The 18,328-nt window shown below is 41.8% G+C and overlaps 2 protein-coding genes and 1 pseudogene across 8 annotated transcripts in view; 1 reads left to right on the top strand and 2 right to left on the bottom strand.

Moving 5' to 3' along the window:
* RPGR (retinitis pigmentosa GTPase regulator) overlaps nt 1–18,328 on the top strand; it is a 284,289-nt gene that overhangs the window by 155,853 nt on the left and 110,108 nt on the right. The window lies entirely within an intron of this gene.
* Nucleotides 1–18,328, bottom strand: part of OTC (ornithine transcarbamylase) — a 69,450-nt gene that overhangs the window by 24,453 nt on the left and 26,669 nt on the right. Inside the window, 1 exon segment of the mRNA NM_001164002.2 lies at nt 13,710–13,797. Coding sequence (NP_001157474.1) covers nt 13,710–13,797 — 88 coding nt within the window.
* LOC146394548 (thymosin beta-4-like) lies at nt 9,825–9,949 on the bottom strand (annotated as a pseudogene).

Genomic DNA, 18,328 nt, shown 5'->3' with positions numbered 1-18,328 from the left:
TTAATATTGTTCTATATATAAAAAAGGAACCAGAAACTATTGGAGGACAGTTAATTGCATGACCTTGGGCAGGATAACATCAGTGTAACACTTTGTTGTTGCTAGGAAGCAAAAGTGATTTTAAAAATAGCAGGAGCAGTACGAAAAGGAAAAAGAACCAACTTAACCATTTGGACAAGTTGTTCTGGTTTCTTCTGGCCGTGGCCCGGGCCAGGGACTGAACCCACACCACAACAGCGACTCAAGCCGCTGCAGTGACAATGCTGAATCTTTAACCTGCTGATTGATCATTTATAGTAAATACCATTAAGCAAAACAAATTGTGCTTCTGAAAGGCCCTGATGCTCATAAGAAAAGAGTTAATATAAAGAAAATGTACAAAAATAATTGTAATATCTAAGAAGGATGATATTACCATGTGCATTTAAATTTCTTTACTGAAGTATTAAGTAGGTAAATGCTTATATGTAACTGTATAGATGCAGATAGATATTTCATGGGATTTTAAGTATATTTCTGTTCATAGAGTATAGATTTGAAGGGAGTTCCCATTGTGGCTCAGCAGGTTAAGAACCCGACTAGCATCCCTGAGGATGCAGGTTTGATCCCTGGCCTCACTCAGTGTGTTAAGGATCCAGTTTTGCTGCGAGCTGGGGCACAGGTCATAGATGCAGCTTAGATCCCACATTGCCGTGGCTGTGGTGCAGGCCAGCGGGCGGCTGCAGCTCTGATTTGACCCCTAGCCTGGGAACTTCCATATGCCTAGGGTGTAGCCCTCAAAACAAACAAACAAAACGAAACCAAACCCAACAAAAACCAGGTATAGATATGTGCCATTTTTAATGTGTGTAAACCACAAATAATTCGCACAACTTAGAAACCAAATAGTTCTAGAAATAGTAGAAACTGTCACATAAATGGACAGGCTCAATCAGCATTTATAGGCTTATACAAAGTGAAGTAGAAAAGCTGTCCTGCAGTTTACTAGCCCCCATTGCCCTACACAATTTCCAATTAGAAAAATGATACAGGAGTTCCCGTCGTGGCGCAGTGGTTAACGAATCCGACTAGGAACCATGAGGTGGCGGGTTCGGTCCCTGCGCTTGCTCAGTGGGTTAAGGATCCGGCGTTGCCGTGAGCTGTGGTGTAGGTTGCAGACGCGGCTCGGATCCCGCGTTGCTGTGGCTCTGGCGTAGGCTGGTGGCTACAGCTCCGATTCGACCTCTAGCCTGGGAACCTCCATATGCCGTGGGAGCGGCCCAAGAAATAGCAAAAAGAAAAAAAAAAGAAAAAAGAAAAATGATACAGCCCATTATTCCAAAATAATAACTTAGTTAACTATCCTGAAGAAGAAATGTCTAAATTTTCAAACGCACTTTCCTGTCTCTCTGGGGATGAAACTTCTTGGTAACCCAACTAATTATAACACAATGCCAATCCGAAATAAATATACTTCAAGACATTGAAACCAAGCTGGGTTAATATATCATAAAAAAATATTACAATGGGTCATGTATGCCAGAGATTGAAAACAAAAGTGAAAGAACGTCTCATCCTTTCACGTCTTTGGTAAATCCGAATTCGTATTAAAAACAGAAGCAAGGATCCCATGGTGGGCAGAATAATGCCCCTGCAGAGACGTTCGGGTCCTGATACCCAGAACCCATGAATATGTTACCATACATGGCAAAGGACATTTTGCAGATGTGATTAAATGAGGGATCCTGAGATGAGGAGATTACCCTGGCTTGGTCGGATACAATGACAAGGGTCCTTAGAAGAGAGAGGCGAGAGGTCAGAACTGAGAGAAGATGCCGGCTATGTTGCTGGCTTTGAGGATGGAGGAAGAGAACCGTGTGCTAAAAGAGACAGGCAGCCTCCAGAGGCTGGAAAGGCCAAGGAATTGGAGTCTTCCCTGGAGCCTCCACAAGGAACATAGCCCTGTGGACTCATTTTAGACCTCTGACCTGTAGGAGTAGAAGATAATAAATTTCTCTTGTTTAAAGTCATTAAGTGTGTAGTCATCTGTTAAAGCAGCAATAGGAAACCCATATTGGATCTCATATAAAAAGTGAAAACTAGGCGATAAAAAATATATTCAACCTAGTGGACAGCAACTTGAATATAATTCATCTTGAACTTAGCAACCAATTCCCACAACCCAACCCAAATTAAGTGGTAGGGTCAGCAATCCATTTAATCTGCATTCCTAGCCTCTTGAGATGATTTTTTTTTTCCTTCCAGTCTGGTAAAATTACACACACCTATTTAAATCCCAGGACCATGTAAGGATAAGAATAAAAGTAGGAGTATGAATGTAAACAAAATTAAATCTGTGATATTAATAGCATTGTGCTCAGTTTTGTTGTTAAAATATTAATCAGCTCTGTAATCAATGTGGTGTTTTATGTGTATACTTTCCTTTTTAAAATATTTAGAGCATTCAAGGAAATCTGAAATGCTAGGCTTGTGATTAAGTTAAATGTTTTAAAGCTTTTGATTAAGTTGCAATCAATGTTTAAATGGTTAGGAGACTTGTTTCATTCCTTTAATATGTATTTGATTTAGTGGCTGTATAAGTAGTATGTGAAAGTTTAAAGCAACCATTCTGAAACCTGAGCACACATCAGAATCACCAGGAGGGCTTATCAGAACACAGCCAGTTGTGTTTCAGATTCAATAGGTCTGGGTTGGGGCCCAAAAGAATTTGCCTTTCTAGCAAGTTCCCGGGTACTGTTTATGCTGCTGGCTTGGGGACTACACTTTGAGAACCACTAAGGAGTGTTTGCTCTTTTATGTTTATAGAAATGCTAAATTCGTGAGACTAATATATTGTACTGTAAACAAAGTACAAAGGACAGGGAATATTTCCCTAGGCACAAAAAACCTCTTGGACATGAAAGAATCTGTGGGCAGAAGGGAGTATGACAAAACTTGATAGAAAATGTCACTTCAGGAGTTCCCATCGTGGCTCAGCGGAAACGAACCCGACTCATATTTATGAGGATGTGGGTTTGATCCCTGGCCTTGCTCAGTGAGTTAAGGATCCTGCGATGCTGTGGCTGTGGCATAGGCCGGAAGATGCAGCTCCAATTGGACCCCTAGCCTGGGAACTTCCATATGCTGCAGGAGTGGCCCTAAAAAAAAAAAAAAAAAAAAAAAAAAAAAAGGAAAAGAAAATGTTACTTCAATCCTTCAGCCACAGAAGCTGCAGGTGAAATGGACTTGGTGACATCGGGGAAAAGGAGCACCTCCCAGGCTCTTTTCACACTGGAATCACTTGTGGAAACAAAGATATTAAAGACCTTTAAACAGACAATTGATATCATTTTGTCAATGGAGTTGCTTTCTGCTTTATCTTTAAAGTTGCCATAAATCATGGAAAAATCGTCATTCTCATTTTTCTTCTTCCAGCCTACTACATATCTTTTTTAAAAAAACCAACAACCTTTTCACTGGAAACAATGACAAACCTATAATAACCTGTAATGTAGGCTGGACTTACAGGCCCATTAGCAGTAGTCTCGGCTTTCAAAGCTCGCCAGCAATTTAACATCCCAGCTTTCAACATAAGAGTTGTGTTATATGTGTTACAAATGAAAGATTGACACATTAAAAATACTCTCTAGCTCTGTAATGACTTTTTATTTTGGTCTCTTTTCATTTCCATTAAATATATAGAGTTCTATTTGCCTTCCGGTGGATTCCTGCAGCTTTGCAGAGAATCTTAGGCATCTGTCAACAATGGTAGCCAAACAATTTTTGCAAAACCCAAAGTACCCAAAATTGACAGTTTCTCACACCTATTCAGTTTCCTCTGGATTTTTAATTGTCAATATGAGGATTTTTTTGGAAAAATAATTAAGATATTTATTCAGCTCGATTTTGCCTAAATATTTAAAATACGTTCTGTTCCCACCCCGCCCCATCGTACTTTTAGAAAAAGAAACAGCATGGCATAGGACTTTAAATGGAAAGATAGTTCGGGAAATTAAATGTTAACATTGATTATTTCTGGATGATGGCAGTACTGGTGGGTTCTAGCTATTTTTAAAAATCTCTTTTAATATTTTCTACCAAAAGGCGTATGGCTGTAACAACCAGAAAAAAACCATATCATTCAAAAAAGAAATTTTTTCCCAAACATCATTTTGAAAGTAATTGAAAATGAACTAGGGCTTCTCAGAGTAATGGCTAATTCTTGGCCTTAGTGAAGAAATGTGCAAAATGATCCTGGAACGTCTTACCATATCAAAAAGCAAGGAACTTATCAAAGGCTAATAAAGTTATGTCAGAATGACCCAGTAGCCAACCTGAAGACAGATTACACTGGCCAAATTTGGGACAATTTGAGCACCAATAAGAGTAATAACTGCAATGGATTGAAAGCTTCAAATATTAAAATGCATGACTTTATGAAGATACTAAAAATCAGGAACATTGAGAAGAGGCATAGCGAGATCCATTTTAACTCAATTTAAAAGAGTTCTCTCAGTCAGTTTGCATAAACTGTGGTCAGAAAAGTCAGGCTGTATAAAGATGGAACAAGATAGCCCTGTATGTAAAGAGTGCCCTGATACAGAATATTTTCATATAGGTTCAAGAACGATTTTGAGGAGGAGGCATGAAAAGGATGGTTGATCTAAATAGTTCATAAAGGTCTTTCAAATCTCAGGTTTCTATTATTCTTTAATATTTTTCTCCTTTGGTATAAAATCAAAATTTGTTTAGGAATTAGCTAAAGCACCCAGAAAGACAAAACAACACCATAAATACCATAAACAATGTCTCCCATGGCCCCAGGAAGGCCTGATGCAGAGTCTGTGTGATTGGGTAAATAGATACTAAAAACAAAGAAACAAACGAACACAACCCCAAACCCCAGCAGTGTGCCAGGCCACATCTTAAGAGCCAATATGGATATTGATGAGGTGGCAATCACACAGCAATCCTGATGCTCTTAGAAAAAACTGGGTTGTTCCTAAACTCTTGGAACATGGTGGATGTGTCGCAAAAGGCAAAGGCAAACAGAAGTTGTGTTCTCATGGAGTCCTGCCATGCCTTCTCCCTTTTGTCCCCATCGTGCCATGATGCGCTGTATGCCCCCTAAATTCCAGCTTGTTGTCAATGACATCTCCAACCCGTGGAATAGTTGACTGGCAAACAGTTGGAGGAATATTTAGCTGTGCATTATGACACAATGAAAAGCCTGTAATCATTTAAAAATGGGTATTTCCTATTTTTATTTCTTAAAGAAGCAGGCCAAGGCCCTGGAGGAGACATAGACTTTATTCCCAATGTAAATTGGCCAAGGAATAAACTTGCTGACTGAGTCTCCCTCTGGGAGGAGACTATTCCAATGCCCTGATATCTCTACATAGGTTATAATTTTAGTGTGATCAATCTAAGAATGATGAGGAAGCAAGATCATACCTTCAGCACACCTAGATGGGCTCCTCTCAAATGGGCTAATGTTGGAAGAAGCCCAGGAATGTTGAAGGAAATTGCCATATGCAATTTATTCAGGAAGGCATCTATAAGGGCCAGGTTATTTTGACTTATATGTTGGTTCCTAGTTTTGAAAACCTCGGAGATAAATGAATAGAGCATAATGGCATTCATAATGACTTCCTCAAAATATGCTATGGGAATTTCAGTGTTAGGTCAGTGTAAACTGACTAGAAGACCACAAAGATGGCCGGAAGTGAGCTAGAGCCTGTCCTGAGACTGAGTTAGGCCATAACTTGATTCAACCAACATTTCTGGAATTTCTCCTTTGTGCCTGTCCTTTAAAAGCACTATCTGATTTATCCTCATATGACTCATTGAGATATATATCTGCATACAAATGAGGACCTAAGGACTCAGAAGCAACTGGTCCAAACGACAGGGCCAATGTAGTATGAGCTGTGACTTGAAGTGAAGCCCAACCCTGCTTCAAAGCCCCTAATCTTTTTTTAAAGTCTGTTTTTCTTAAATTGGAATGTAGTTGACTTACAAAGTTTTGTTAATTTCAGAGGTATAGCAAAGTAAATCTATCTATCTATCTATCTATCTATCTATCTATCTATCTATCTATATATATATATATATATATTCCTTTTCAGATTCTTTTCCTCTATGAGTTATTACACAGTATTGAGCAAATTTCCCTGTGCTATACAGTAGGTTTTTGTTACTCACCTATTTTATATATCAATCCCAACCCCCTAATTTACGCCCCCACCCGCACACATTTCCCCTTTAGTAACCACAACTTTGGTTTCAAAATCTTTAAGTCTGGACTTCCCGTGTGGCTCACAACAAAATCTTTAAGTCTGTTTCTGTTTTGTAAGTTCCATTGTATCATTTCTATTAGACACCATATATTAGTGCTCTCATATGATTTGTCTTTCTCTGTCTGACGTACTTCACTTAGTATAACCATTTCTAGGTCCATCCATCCTGAACCAAATGGCATTATTTCATGCTTTTTTATGGCTGAGTAATATTCTGTTGGGTATATGTACCACGTCTTCTCTATCCAATCCTCTGCTAATGAACATTTAGCTTGCTTCCATGTCTTGCAAAGCCCCTACTCTTTACACTATGGCAACCTGCCTCTAAACTATAAATATATCATAATTCATATTGTGAATGACTGGCTTTTAGTTGCCATTTACCCAAGGACATACAACTGCCATGCTGCTAGTTTCTTGGTGGCCTCTGTAAAGATTCATGGAGATATCATATTTCCTATTAGGTACAAGTTTATTAGTACCTAATTAGGTACATAATTCCGATTAGGTGCTAATATTTTAAAACATTTTACTAAGAAACCTCAGTAAGATTACCTTTTTGGTCTTAATAACATTGGTATAAATATCTCAAGAAGAGTATTCCAGCTTTCCAAATCATTCCTTTCAATATGACAGTGGTTCACTCCTTCTCTTGAAAACTGTGTCTCATCCTCAAATCCCTGAATAACCTCCATTATTGGAGCTATCAAAATGACAATGATTTGAAACCCTTCTGTGTTGCTGCAGAGGCATGTGGGTATATGGATGTATGATGGGTTGAATGGTAACCCCCAAATTCATATCTACTAGGAAACTCAGAATGAAGAATTGTTTGGACGTAGAGTCTTGCAAATGTAATTAGTTGAGATAAGGTCATACTGGAATGGGGGGAGTGCTAAATCCAATGGCTAATGTTCCCCTTAGATATACAAAGGAGATAAAGCTGAAGGCAGACATTAGAGTGATGCAGCTACAAGGCAAGGATGCCAAAGATGGCTGAGAGCGACCAGAAGCTAGAAAGGGGCAAGGAAGGAGTCTTCCCTAGAGCCCTCAGGGAGAGCATGGCCTTGTTGACACATGGATCTGGGGCTTCCAGCCTCCAGAACTGTGAGAGGATAAATCTGTGTTGTTTTGAAGCCACCAAGTTTGCGGTGATTTCTGTGGCAGCCCTAGGAAACTGGTACAGTAGTCTCTGCTGATTTTCCTTTCTACTGGTTTTGGATTGGCAGAAAACACTTTAGCGATCACTACCATAAGTAAATTGCATCTATAGGGGATGTAATTAGAGTAGAAAAACATTACATTATTTGGGTTTATATGGAGCCTTTCATACACATGGTTCCTGAAGCTGTTTTACTAAGTACTGTATTAAAGTGAAAATGACTGTGAAGCTATTATGCACCTTTCAATAGTGGACTCAGAGCATTAGCCATGAACAGCTGTCATTATGGCAGAAACAGAAAGCCCTGAAACTGGAGTGATAGCATCCTACTGCTATTGCTAAGTTTCATCCATTTTTAAACTTCCAAAGAATAAGTGATCTGAGTCATGCTAAGGTGTCACTTCTGGTGTCACATCTAAAAAGACAGGCCCAGAGTGGGGAAAAAAATAGCATCGCCAACTTTTAACCCCAGTAGAGCACTGGAGAATTGACAGAATCTGAAGATACCCTCAAATCTGGGTACATGTCACTGAATATATGTCTATCTTTTGTGTTTCTGATACGCTGGGGAGTAGGAAAGAGTTGCTAAGAGAGACTTTTTGAAAGAGGGAGGTGAGCAATAGTTGATTTTCTCCAACGGGAGCCTGACCCTACAGGGATCCACTCTGAACAGAGGAAACATTTCGATTCTCAGGGCCGCCTTCCCATGGGTGTAGGATACATCCTTGCTAGTCACATTACGTCTAGGTGAAGGACGTTTAGCCAAATCCAGAGGAGAAATGATAGCCTAGGTGTGCAGAAAAGAGTGGGCAGAGCAGCCCCAAGATGGCCATCCTCAAAAGGCCTGCTTCCAAGTTTGGCCCCTGGCTGGCATCTGGGAACTTGGACTTTGGGTTTCCACCATTCCTAGAAGCAAGGATGGCTTACTACCTAAACTGGGTGTATAAATACTGTGGGTTATGCTGACTGCCTTCTTTCCCTCTGGCAGTCTAGAATTTGGGTTCAGGTGAGGTAGAGGGTGCCTATGTGACCAGCCCCCAGTAAAAATCTTATGCCCTGAAACCCTAATGGGCTTCCCTGGAAGACAGCATTTCCCACAAGCTTCCGCCTGGTCTCCCCTGGACTCATGTGCCATTTCCCTTCACTGGTTTTGCTTTGTATCCTTTTTTCATGATGGATCTTAGCCCTGAGCAGAACCGTATGCCGAGTGCTGTGAATCCTCCTAATGAGCCATTGAACCTGGGGTGGTTTTGGCGACCCTGACACACCAGCTCCTTCCTAATATCAGTCGGCAGCTCCATCTCAGGACTCCCCTTCGCTCCCCGCGAGCACCCTTGGATGCCACGGGACTCACCCGAGACTTCGCTAAGGAGAATTCACCCACTATGTGCTGGAGTTGTACGATCATAGTCAGGAAGAAAAGAGCAGTACATTTTATTTTGAATGTGTACTTAGGTTTTTTACTGCTCGATCTGATTGTTCCTTTCTTTGGTGGCTGAGACAGGACCAACTTGTAAAGGTACACTTTTTAAATTTGCAAATGCAAAGTATGTTTATTTGCAGATGTGAAGACATAGTTGGCTGTCCTTCTGTTCCTGAATGCTTCAAGCTTGTTCTTGCCTTAAGCTTTTGCACCAGCAGGTCTTTCTGTCTGAAATGCTTCTCCCACGGCTTTGCACGCCTGGCTCTGTCTTTTCAGTGAGCTCTCCACTTAACTCTCACCTCCTCAGAGAGGCCTTTCCTGAGCACCCCATCTAAAAGAGCCCGCACTCCACCCACAGATCACACTGCTTTGGCTTCATCATAGCACTTATTTCAACCTTCTATTTTATTCACACTTTATTTTGTTTTGTTTTGTTTTGTTTTGTTTAGTGAAAGCCTCCTCCCTCTAGAATATAATTTCCACTTGAAAAAATATTTTGTTTGATTTCATCAATTTTTTGTTCTCAGTGCTAAAACAATGCCTGGAAGAAAAACTAGGCATCCAGTAAATATTTTTGAATAAATGAATAATTAAATCATTTGACTAAATAAATGACCTTTTGGAAATTACATTTAACAGTTTTCTGGAGACTGGCCCAATTTGCTTTTTTTTTTTTTTTGGTCCGTTGCCACATTCAGTGTGTGTATTCCTCATCAGGTTCTTTTTTCACCAAGGGGCAGTCCCTTTTTTTTCTTCCACCAGGCCCCCAAAGCAGCCGGACAGGCAGATAGAGAAGCGTCGCCATCAGTCAGTGTCAGATGTGCACTCTTGCTTCAAAAGGGCCAGCACTATCATTTAGACATCATCCTATCTCGTTGCATCTTACAAAGTTTAACTTCTACAAAAAGCAAGGAGGCAACTGCTATGGATTGTTCTGTGCACATCAGCAGGGTCAGTGTCATTAAGATTCATTTCCTTGCTTCTCCTGTTCAATTACCTCTGTGAAAGGCAGTGGATTTCTCTTGTCCTCTTCAATTTAGGTTTATTGAATTTCTGAATCTCAGCCATATCTTGTTTATCAGACATTTTGGCAGATTAGGCAGTAATGAGGTGCCCAAAAGAAAGTCACATTTCCGCAGCAGCTACCCCCTTTCTAACATCCCCCCCTGCCATTTCCAGCCTCTTCTGATATTGCACTATCCTTATCTGCCTTGTACCCTAACGATTGCCTCCTGTCCCTCCCTAACCGTGCCTGTCCTCAAGTTTCAGCCTTCCCTAATTCTCCCATGATGAGCCTCTGCAGCTCATTGTCTACCACTGAGCTTCCACTTCTGTTTCTTCAGCTCTCAGCTTTACTCAAGGTCTTTATCTCTGGTGGCTCGTGGACATTTGTACGTGGAGGTTCAACCTTTAACGCAATGTATCCAATACCTAATCTATCACCTTCTCCCCAAAGCAGCAACTCCTTTCATTTTCCTGCTTTGGCTAATATAGACATACATATTTTAAGAATAACAAATCAGAAATCATCCTGCCTCCCCTGTCAGTGTTCCTTTCCCATTCAGTTAATATGAAACCATATAAATATCTTATTAGCTGTCCCTTCTGTACTAATGCACTAGCATAGATTGATGGCCCAACAGCCCAGGATTACTGCACAGCCTTCCAATTCAGGGTCTCTGAAAGTGTGCAGCCACCACTGCAGCAGAATCATTTGAGGAGACTGTCAAAATATAGATTCCCAGGGAGTTCCCTCGTGTTCTAGTGGTTAGGATTCAGCACTTTCACCACTGCTGCATGCTGCAGCCAAAACAAACAAACAAAAATATATAGATTCTGAGACTCCAATTGAACCCTAACCTGTAGAATTAGAATTTCTGAGTGTAAGCCCTAGGATTTGGCAATTTAATTAATTCCCCAACGTAATTCTGAAGCTAGTTTTAGAACTCGTGGAATGATCTCTCTACCTTCTGTCTCTACTCAGATCCAAATTACTCTGCACCTGTCTACACAGAGTTTACATTGGGACACACCTCTGCTTAAGGACTCTGACTTTAAATCTAATATATGTGCATACATTTGAGAGTATAGATTGAACCTTAGGAATCAGAGAAGAAAACTAAGATCCAGAGAAATTTCTGTCCATGGAGGTCACAGAGCAGGTAAGTGGCAAAGCTTGGACTAGATCTCAAGTCTTGTGATTTCCAAGCCCTGCCTCACAGAGTTAACGTACATGTCCTGACTGCTGTCCTTTGAAAGGGCTGCTCTTAAAATTGGCCTCTGGATGGCATCTGGAAGCTTCAGTTTGGGGAGGGTTCCCACCATCCCCAGGACTGGTAAAGAGCAGCTCACCATGCCTAAAATGTTTTTATAAACAATATGGTTTAAAACGAATCCCCGCCTTTCTTCTGGGAGTCTGGAATTTGGTACATGTCAAACAGAGCATGCTCTGTGACCATCCCCCATTAAAAACCCTGGCCATTGAGTCTGTAGGCAGTGTCCCTGATGGACAGCATCTTACACGTGTTGTCACAACTTGGTACTAAGGGAATTGAGTGCATCCTGAGTGACTCCACTGGGAGGGGACTATTGGAAGCTCACACCTGGTTTCCCTCATGTTTCCCCCCATGTGCCCCCCCATGTGCCTTTTCCCTTCGTTGATGGTGCTCGGTGTCCTTTCACTGTAAGAAGTCATGGCCATGAGTATGACTATATGCTGAGCACTCTGCACCCTCCTCGTGAATCATCAAACACGGGGGTGGTCTTGAGGACCTTGCAACACACAAGCCAATGCTTGCATAACTTCTTTCATTGCCTCTCTCGTGGGCTGTGTAGAAGAGACAGTAGGCGTAAACCAAAACAGCATGGCCTTAGAAAAACAGCATGATTTAGATGCTGACTTAGCTGCTAAGCTCCATTACTTCTCTGAGTCATGGTTTCATCATCTGTAAAATTGGGCCAATAATACGTATCCTGTAAGATTTTTACAAAGATTTAGAGATAATAGTATAAGAGGCCCATAGTATATACCCTTTAAGGAGGAGCTAGTATTTCCTTCAAGTCTTTTGGATAAGGTGGAATGGCCAGAAGGAATTTTGTACATCCAGTTTTACGTATCTATATATCCATGTAGCAATGGCACTGGTGATATGGACCAAAAGGTCCCAGTCATGTTGAAACTTGTAGCAGATTGTTTTTCCCAGGATCTAGGTAGAGCTCCTCTAACTAAGGACTCACAGTGGGAATTGTGTGAGAATCGTGTGGACTCACAGCACAGAAAAGGACATGTGTATACTCATCCTCAGTTTTCATCCCATGCTTGGCTCTTCATCTCTTGCTTTTGGGGACCCGCCCACTCCACTGATTTCTGGGCCCTGACCTCTTTCTGGCTGCCACTCTGCGCTCCTTAACTCTTCATGGGATGCTCACCTATTCCTACAACTGCATCCTCTTTCAACTACTAGTTTACACGTGACTCATTCACCATCATTCGCTTGGTCCTATGTAGAGGATTACCACTGAAATTTCTTTCCTGATTGTGTCCTTGGCTTCATTCCTTAACCATCTTATAATATTTGTTCTTGAATAAAGTATATTTCACTTTTGTGGAAACAGAATTATTAGGCAAGCATAATGCCACCAGTCAGTGGCAGCACATTTGGAAGAAAAATTTGTTTATGTATTTATTCGTTTTGTCCCTTGCAGCCAGAAGACGAATACAACCCTTCTTACTACTAACATTGTCCCATCCGAAATAACATAACTAAAAGGTTTAAAGATGAGTTACTTCACATCTCTTCAGCAATTCAAATGAGGTGGATTCTTTAGCATATCCTAAGGTAGCTGCCCTAAAAAGCAGACAGTGTCTGCAAGGAGTTGCTTTATGGCACATCGTTTTCAGCAAATAATCAGTAGACTTTGCTATCAGGGCAAAATATTTAAACAAAGGCATTTGCTCTCTATTTCTCGGTCAGACATGACACAAGGGTGAGGGGACTGCATGGGGAGTCAGAGGGTCTATGTTTCAGTCTGTGACTAGAGTCTAATGGTTCAAAGCCTTTTCCCACTTGCACGTTCATCTAGATAGGGGTGAGCTACTAGTACTTGCCAAGAGAACGTGAGTGGACGTGATTATGCCTAAGGTGGCTTTGAACCAAGTATCCTGTCTCCATGCTCTTTTCTCCTAACTCTTGGATGTTGGCACCCGGGATAACCGTGGAGGGCACATGTGGAAGATGGTAGAGCCACTCTCATCCAGAGTTCCTGAATGGCCACATAAACAATCAGTCCTTCCATCTCTCCATCAGGAACATTGCACTATGTTACGCATTGACATTCTGAGATCTTTGTGTTGTAGTAGCTAGTGTGTCCCTAATTAAGTTGTTTCACTTCTTTATGCCCATCTGCTTGGGTTGTTATAAGGATTAAGTGGGTCAGAACAAGGCCTGACCCATAAAAAATGTTCCGTAAATGTTCGCTGTTAATATTACTCCCTGTTCTGATGTTAGCTGGTTACGGGTCATTGAACATGTCAATTTCCCTAGACCTCCATGTCTTCAACTGTAAAACATAAGAGTCACGCTTGATGACTAAATTTCCCAAAGTTTGAAATTTTGTATTCAGAAGTCTCTTCACATTGCTAAGAAAAATAATTATCTTAACCCATGGAAAGGGGCCGGAGGATAAGGGAGAGGCATTCAGAACATCAGGTTAAGAGGGAAAGAAGGTAAACAGAACAGGCCAAAGGGGGCTGAGAGGGAAAACTACTGTTTAAAGAGAAGCATAATTTTTTTTTGAAATTTAAACATCAATTCTGAAATTAACTTCAAAGAGAAGATTTACAAACCGAGCGGTGTCCTTGAGACTTTCATTCACACCCAAGTGAATATCTTGTGTGGTAAGAAAACAAGGGTGTCCTCCTAGAAGGGCAAAGCCTACAATGAAAGAGAGAGAGAAAAAAAAATAATTAAAGTAGCAAACAAAATAATGAGGTGTCAGCACCATCTCAATTGAAAAGTCAAAATCTAAATCTCACCAGCCTCTCTGATAGGGAATTCTCAGGGAAAGCAAATTGAGGAATGGAGAGAGGCATATGACATTTTCTGTACCAGAACCTGGTGGTATGGGGCATTGTTCTCTTTTGAAGGCTAGCCCTCATTTTTATTCTTTGAAACGTATAATGATGTCCACCAGGAAAATGGGAAAATCAAACGTTAGTATGGGAAGTCATGGATTCCAGTGGAATACGCTCAGTAACGCAAAGGAATAAACCAGTAATACACACAACATGGCTAAATCTCACGAACATGCTGAATGAAAGAAGCTAGACACAAAAGAGTAGATCATGTATAATTCCATTTACACGAAGTTCTAGAATGGGCAAAACTAACAGAGTGGCAGAAATTAAAACAGTACTTGCTTCTGGAGAGGGCACTTGGCTGGGGAGGAGTATTGATGACCCTTCTGGGATAACAGGAATGCTTTCTACCTTTCAGCCTTGATAGAGTTTGTATATGTAATGTATTCTTCTTCTTTTTTTTTTTTTTTTTTTTTTTTTTTTTTTTTTTTTTTTTTTGCTTTTTAGGGCTGCACCCGCGGGATATGGAAGTTCCCAGGCTGGGGGTTGAATCAGAGGTACAGCAGTTAGCCACAGCCACAGCCACAGCAACACAAGATCCAAGCTGCATCTGTGACCCACACCACAGCTCACAGCAATGCCAGATCCCCAACCTGCTAAGCAAGGCCAGGGATCGAACCCACATCCCCATGGATCCTAGTCGGGTTCATTACTGCTGAGCCACAATGGGAGCTTCTGTGATGAATTCTTTAACACTTATTGGACTATACACTTAGGATCTGTGCCTTTTCCTATATCTAAGTTTTTAATTTTTAAAAAGTTGAAAATAAAATGAGCAATGAAATGGCAGTTTCAGATCACTAAAAGCAAGATCAAAAGGTCATTCAACTATTTTATTTATCCTCCAACCAAGACAGGGCTAAGCACCCCGTACACATCCCCCTCACCACTTTCCAGCCCTCCGTGGAATGTGAGACTATTGCAGACATCCGAGCAGATGATGGCTCCCGCCCCACCCTCACAGCACGTGCCATGGGTCTGAGGGGGATGACACGGAGAGTGGCCTGCCCCAAGCCATAGCTTAATTCTGTGGGCACAAGCAGAGCCCTTTGACCACACTCCCTGGGGCAACATTCTGGAAAATGGGGACATCCCGTCAGAACTTTACTCCCTGAGACAGGTTCCATAGGCAGGCTTCCTCAGATATATAATGTAAAAGCAAATAAGTGTAATTACAAGACAGAGACTTGTCTGAGACATTTTGCAAACTTTACTTTTTGCCTCCTTATTGTGATATACCTTATTTGTCTTTTGGGACATATGCAACAATCACAATTTTCTAATCCCACCAGTTTCCCATGAGAAAGGAAGAAATCATTAATCCCACGGTGAACTGGGGGACAAGGCGTTTTAGACATACGACGGGGAATTAGAGTCTCATGAAACAATCCACTGAAGCCTTAACACAATTTGAATAATGCAATTTGAATATGGATGGGTATTAAATGATATTAACAAATCATTTTTGTTAGGTGTGAACATTATATTGTAGCTATACAAAAATAGTCTTGTTTATTTGAAATATGCATAGTGATGTATTTTGAGATAAAATGGCATTATAGCTTTAATATACTTTGCAATATATTTTTTTTTGTCTTTTTGCCTTTTCTAGGACCACTCCTGCAGCATATGGAGGTTCCCAGGCTAGGGGTCTAATTGGAGCTGTAGCCGCCAGCCTACGCCAGAGACACAGAAACGCCAGATCTGAGCCACATCTGTGACCTATACCACAGCTCATGGCAATGCCAGATCCTTAACCCACTGAGCGAGGCCAGGGATCGAACTCACAACCTCATGGTTCCTAGTCGGATTCGTTAACCACTGAGCCACGATGGGATCTCCTACCTTGCAATATTTAACTAACAAAAATGAATAGTTAAATCAAAGAAGGCAACGTAATAAAAGTTGTTAGATTGATGTAAGGGTTAGCGGTGTGCTCATTATACTAATCTTCCTATTTTCTGTTCATTTGAAAACTTTCTTAAGTAGAACAAAAAAGCCCACAATGAAACAATTGTTCTCATTTCTATTACTGCATAAAAAATAATTATATTCTACCTGTTTTATACTTGAAAATAGTCTCTTGGCGTTCCCTGGTGGCTCGGGGGATTAAGTATCCAGCTTTGTCACTTCTATGGCTCAGGTCCCTGCTGTGGCTTGGGTTCAGTCCCTGGCCTGGGAACTTTCACATGCCATGGGTATGGCCAAAAAAGAAATATGCCCATTGGAGTTCCCATCATGGCTCAAATCCAACTAGGAACCATGAGCTTGTGGGTTTGATCCCTGGCCTCGCTCAGTGGGTTAAGGATCTGGCATTGCGGTGGCTGTGGTGTAGGCCGGCTGCTACAGCTCCAATTCGACCCCTAGCCTGGGAACCTCCATATGCTGCAGGAGTGGTCCTAGAAAAGGCAAAAAGACTACACACACACACACACACACACACACACACACACACACACACACTCACACACACATGCCCAGACCACATGGTTTTTAGGTAGAGGCCACTATGTTCTGACTCTAGCAATAACTAGTCACAGAGCACTGCCAGGTGCTAGCACTTCATAAAGTTTCTTCCACTGAATCCTTTACTCTGACAAACATAGTAGATTTTATTTTATTTATTGCCTTTTAGAGCCACACCCATGGCATATGGAGGTTCCCAGGTGAGGGGTCGAATTGGAGCTGCAGCTGCTGGCCTATGCCAGAGCCACAGCAACGCCAGATCTGAGCCACATCTGTGACCTACACCACAGATCATGGCAACACCAGATCCCTGACCCACTGAACAAGGCCAGAGATCAAACCTGCATCCTCATGGATACGAGTCGGATTTGCTTCCACTGAGTCACAACAGGAACTCCCCAGATATTATTATAAGAATTGAATTTAAGTGGTCTCTTGGAGTTCCCTGGCTCAGTGGGTTAAGGATCGGGCGTTGTCACTGTTATAGCTAGGTTACTGCTGTGGCTCAGGTTTGGTCCCTGGCCCTGGAACTTCCGTATGCTGTGGGAGCGGCCAAAAAAATCAAGAATTTTATAGACAGGAGTGTTAAGAGTCACGAAGCCTAAAAACTTGTTCAAGATGTTTTTGAGAACTTGGAGCTTCCCCTAGGGGAGCCAGCCCCAGAGCCAACTTACACTGGGATCCGAGAGACAGGAACTATAGTGGAACTGGACTCAGTCTTCATCTGGAAAATCAGGCAGTTTGCCTAGAGCCCAAAGATGCCTTGCAGATCTGACATGCTACATCCCAGGGAGAATCAGAGAACAGGAGACACACTAACAACCTACTTGCTATGGGACCTATAGTAAAGAATTTGACTCAATTTATGATGTTTGATTGCTACTAGCCTCCAAGCCCGCCATCACTCTCCTTTCTCCTCCTGCCCTATACCCAGGTAAGCTTTGGCACTCGAAGGAGATTCAGGCTATACAAGTCCTGGCCTGTGCATAGGAATCCTCACCCCTGCCCGCTCCCCCCGCCCCCCGCAACCACAATAAATGCCCAAGCCAGTGTCATTCCCTTGCTCTCTAATGCCACCTTTGGACCAACTTGGAGCCAGCCCTACTCTCCCCAGAAAGCCACCTTATGCGAGTAACAAACCTTTCCATCTCCTCCAGATGCATTGTGGTATCCTCGCTGTCAACCATCAAACTAAATTTTGGTGGGAGGCACATCGTGTCTCTGTGGAGTGACCACAACAGGTCCCAGCTGCCCAGCATGGTTCTGAAGTGTATTCATTCCTTCTAAAATACATGTCTGGGACTGTGCTAGGCACTGGGAAAAGCACTGTTAACAACAAGATACAAGTCCTGCCTACTTGGAACTTATATTCTAGTGGAGGAGAGGCAGAGGGCAAACTGAATGAGTGAACTGAAGACCTTGTATGTTAGATGTTGACAGGTGCTATATGCAAAAGAGAGCAAGGGAGTTCCCTGGTGGCTCAGCAGGTTAAGGATCTGGTGTTGTCACTGCCACAACACAGGTTGGATCCCTGGACCAGGAACGTCTGCACACTGTGGGTGCAGCCAAAAATAAAGAAATAAAATGATTTTTTTTTTAAAAAAGGAAAAAGAGAGCAGAGATAAGAGATAGGGAATGTAAGGAGAAGAAGCTGCAATTTTAATGTGGTCAAAGAAGTCATTCAGTGACATTGAAACATACCAGAGAGTGGGAAGAGCATATCCTGAGGTCCTGAGGAAGGGTCATGATGGATGGGTTCAAGGTACAATAAGAGAGTCGGTGTGGAAGGTACAGCGTGTGTGAGGAGGAGAGTAATAGGAGGTGAGGCTGCAGAAGGAAGGTGGGAAGGAAGCAACAATCTT

Source organism: Sus scrofa, chromosome X (assembly GCF_054392235.1).
Source record: "Sus scrofa isolate SSC_HxYL_T2T_F1_AM1 chromosome X, Sscrofa_HxYL_maternal_Yorkshire_Landrace_v2.0, whole genome shotgun sequence".
In the NCBI taxonomy this organism is placed as follows: domain Eukaryota; kingdom Metazoa; phylum Chordata; class Mammalia; order Artiodactyla; family Suidae; genus Sus; species Sus scrofa.
Note: the sequence above shows the minus strand (reverse complement) of the source record. Positions and strands in the feature narration are given on the sequence as shown.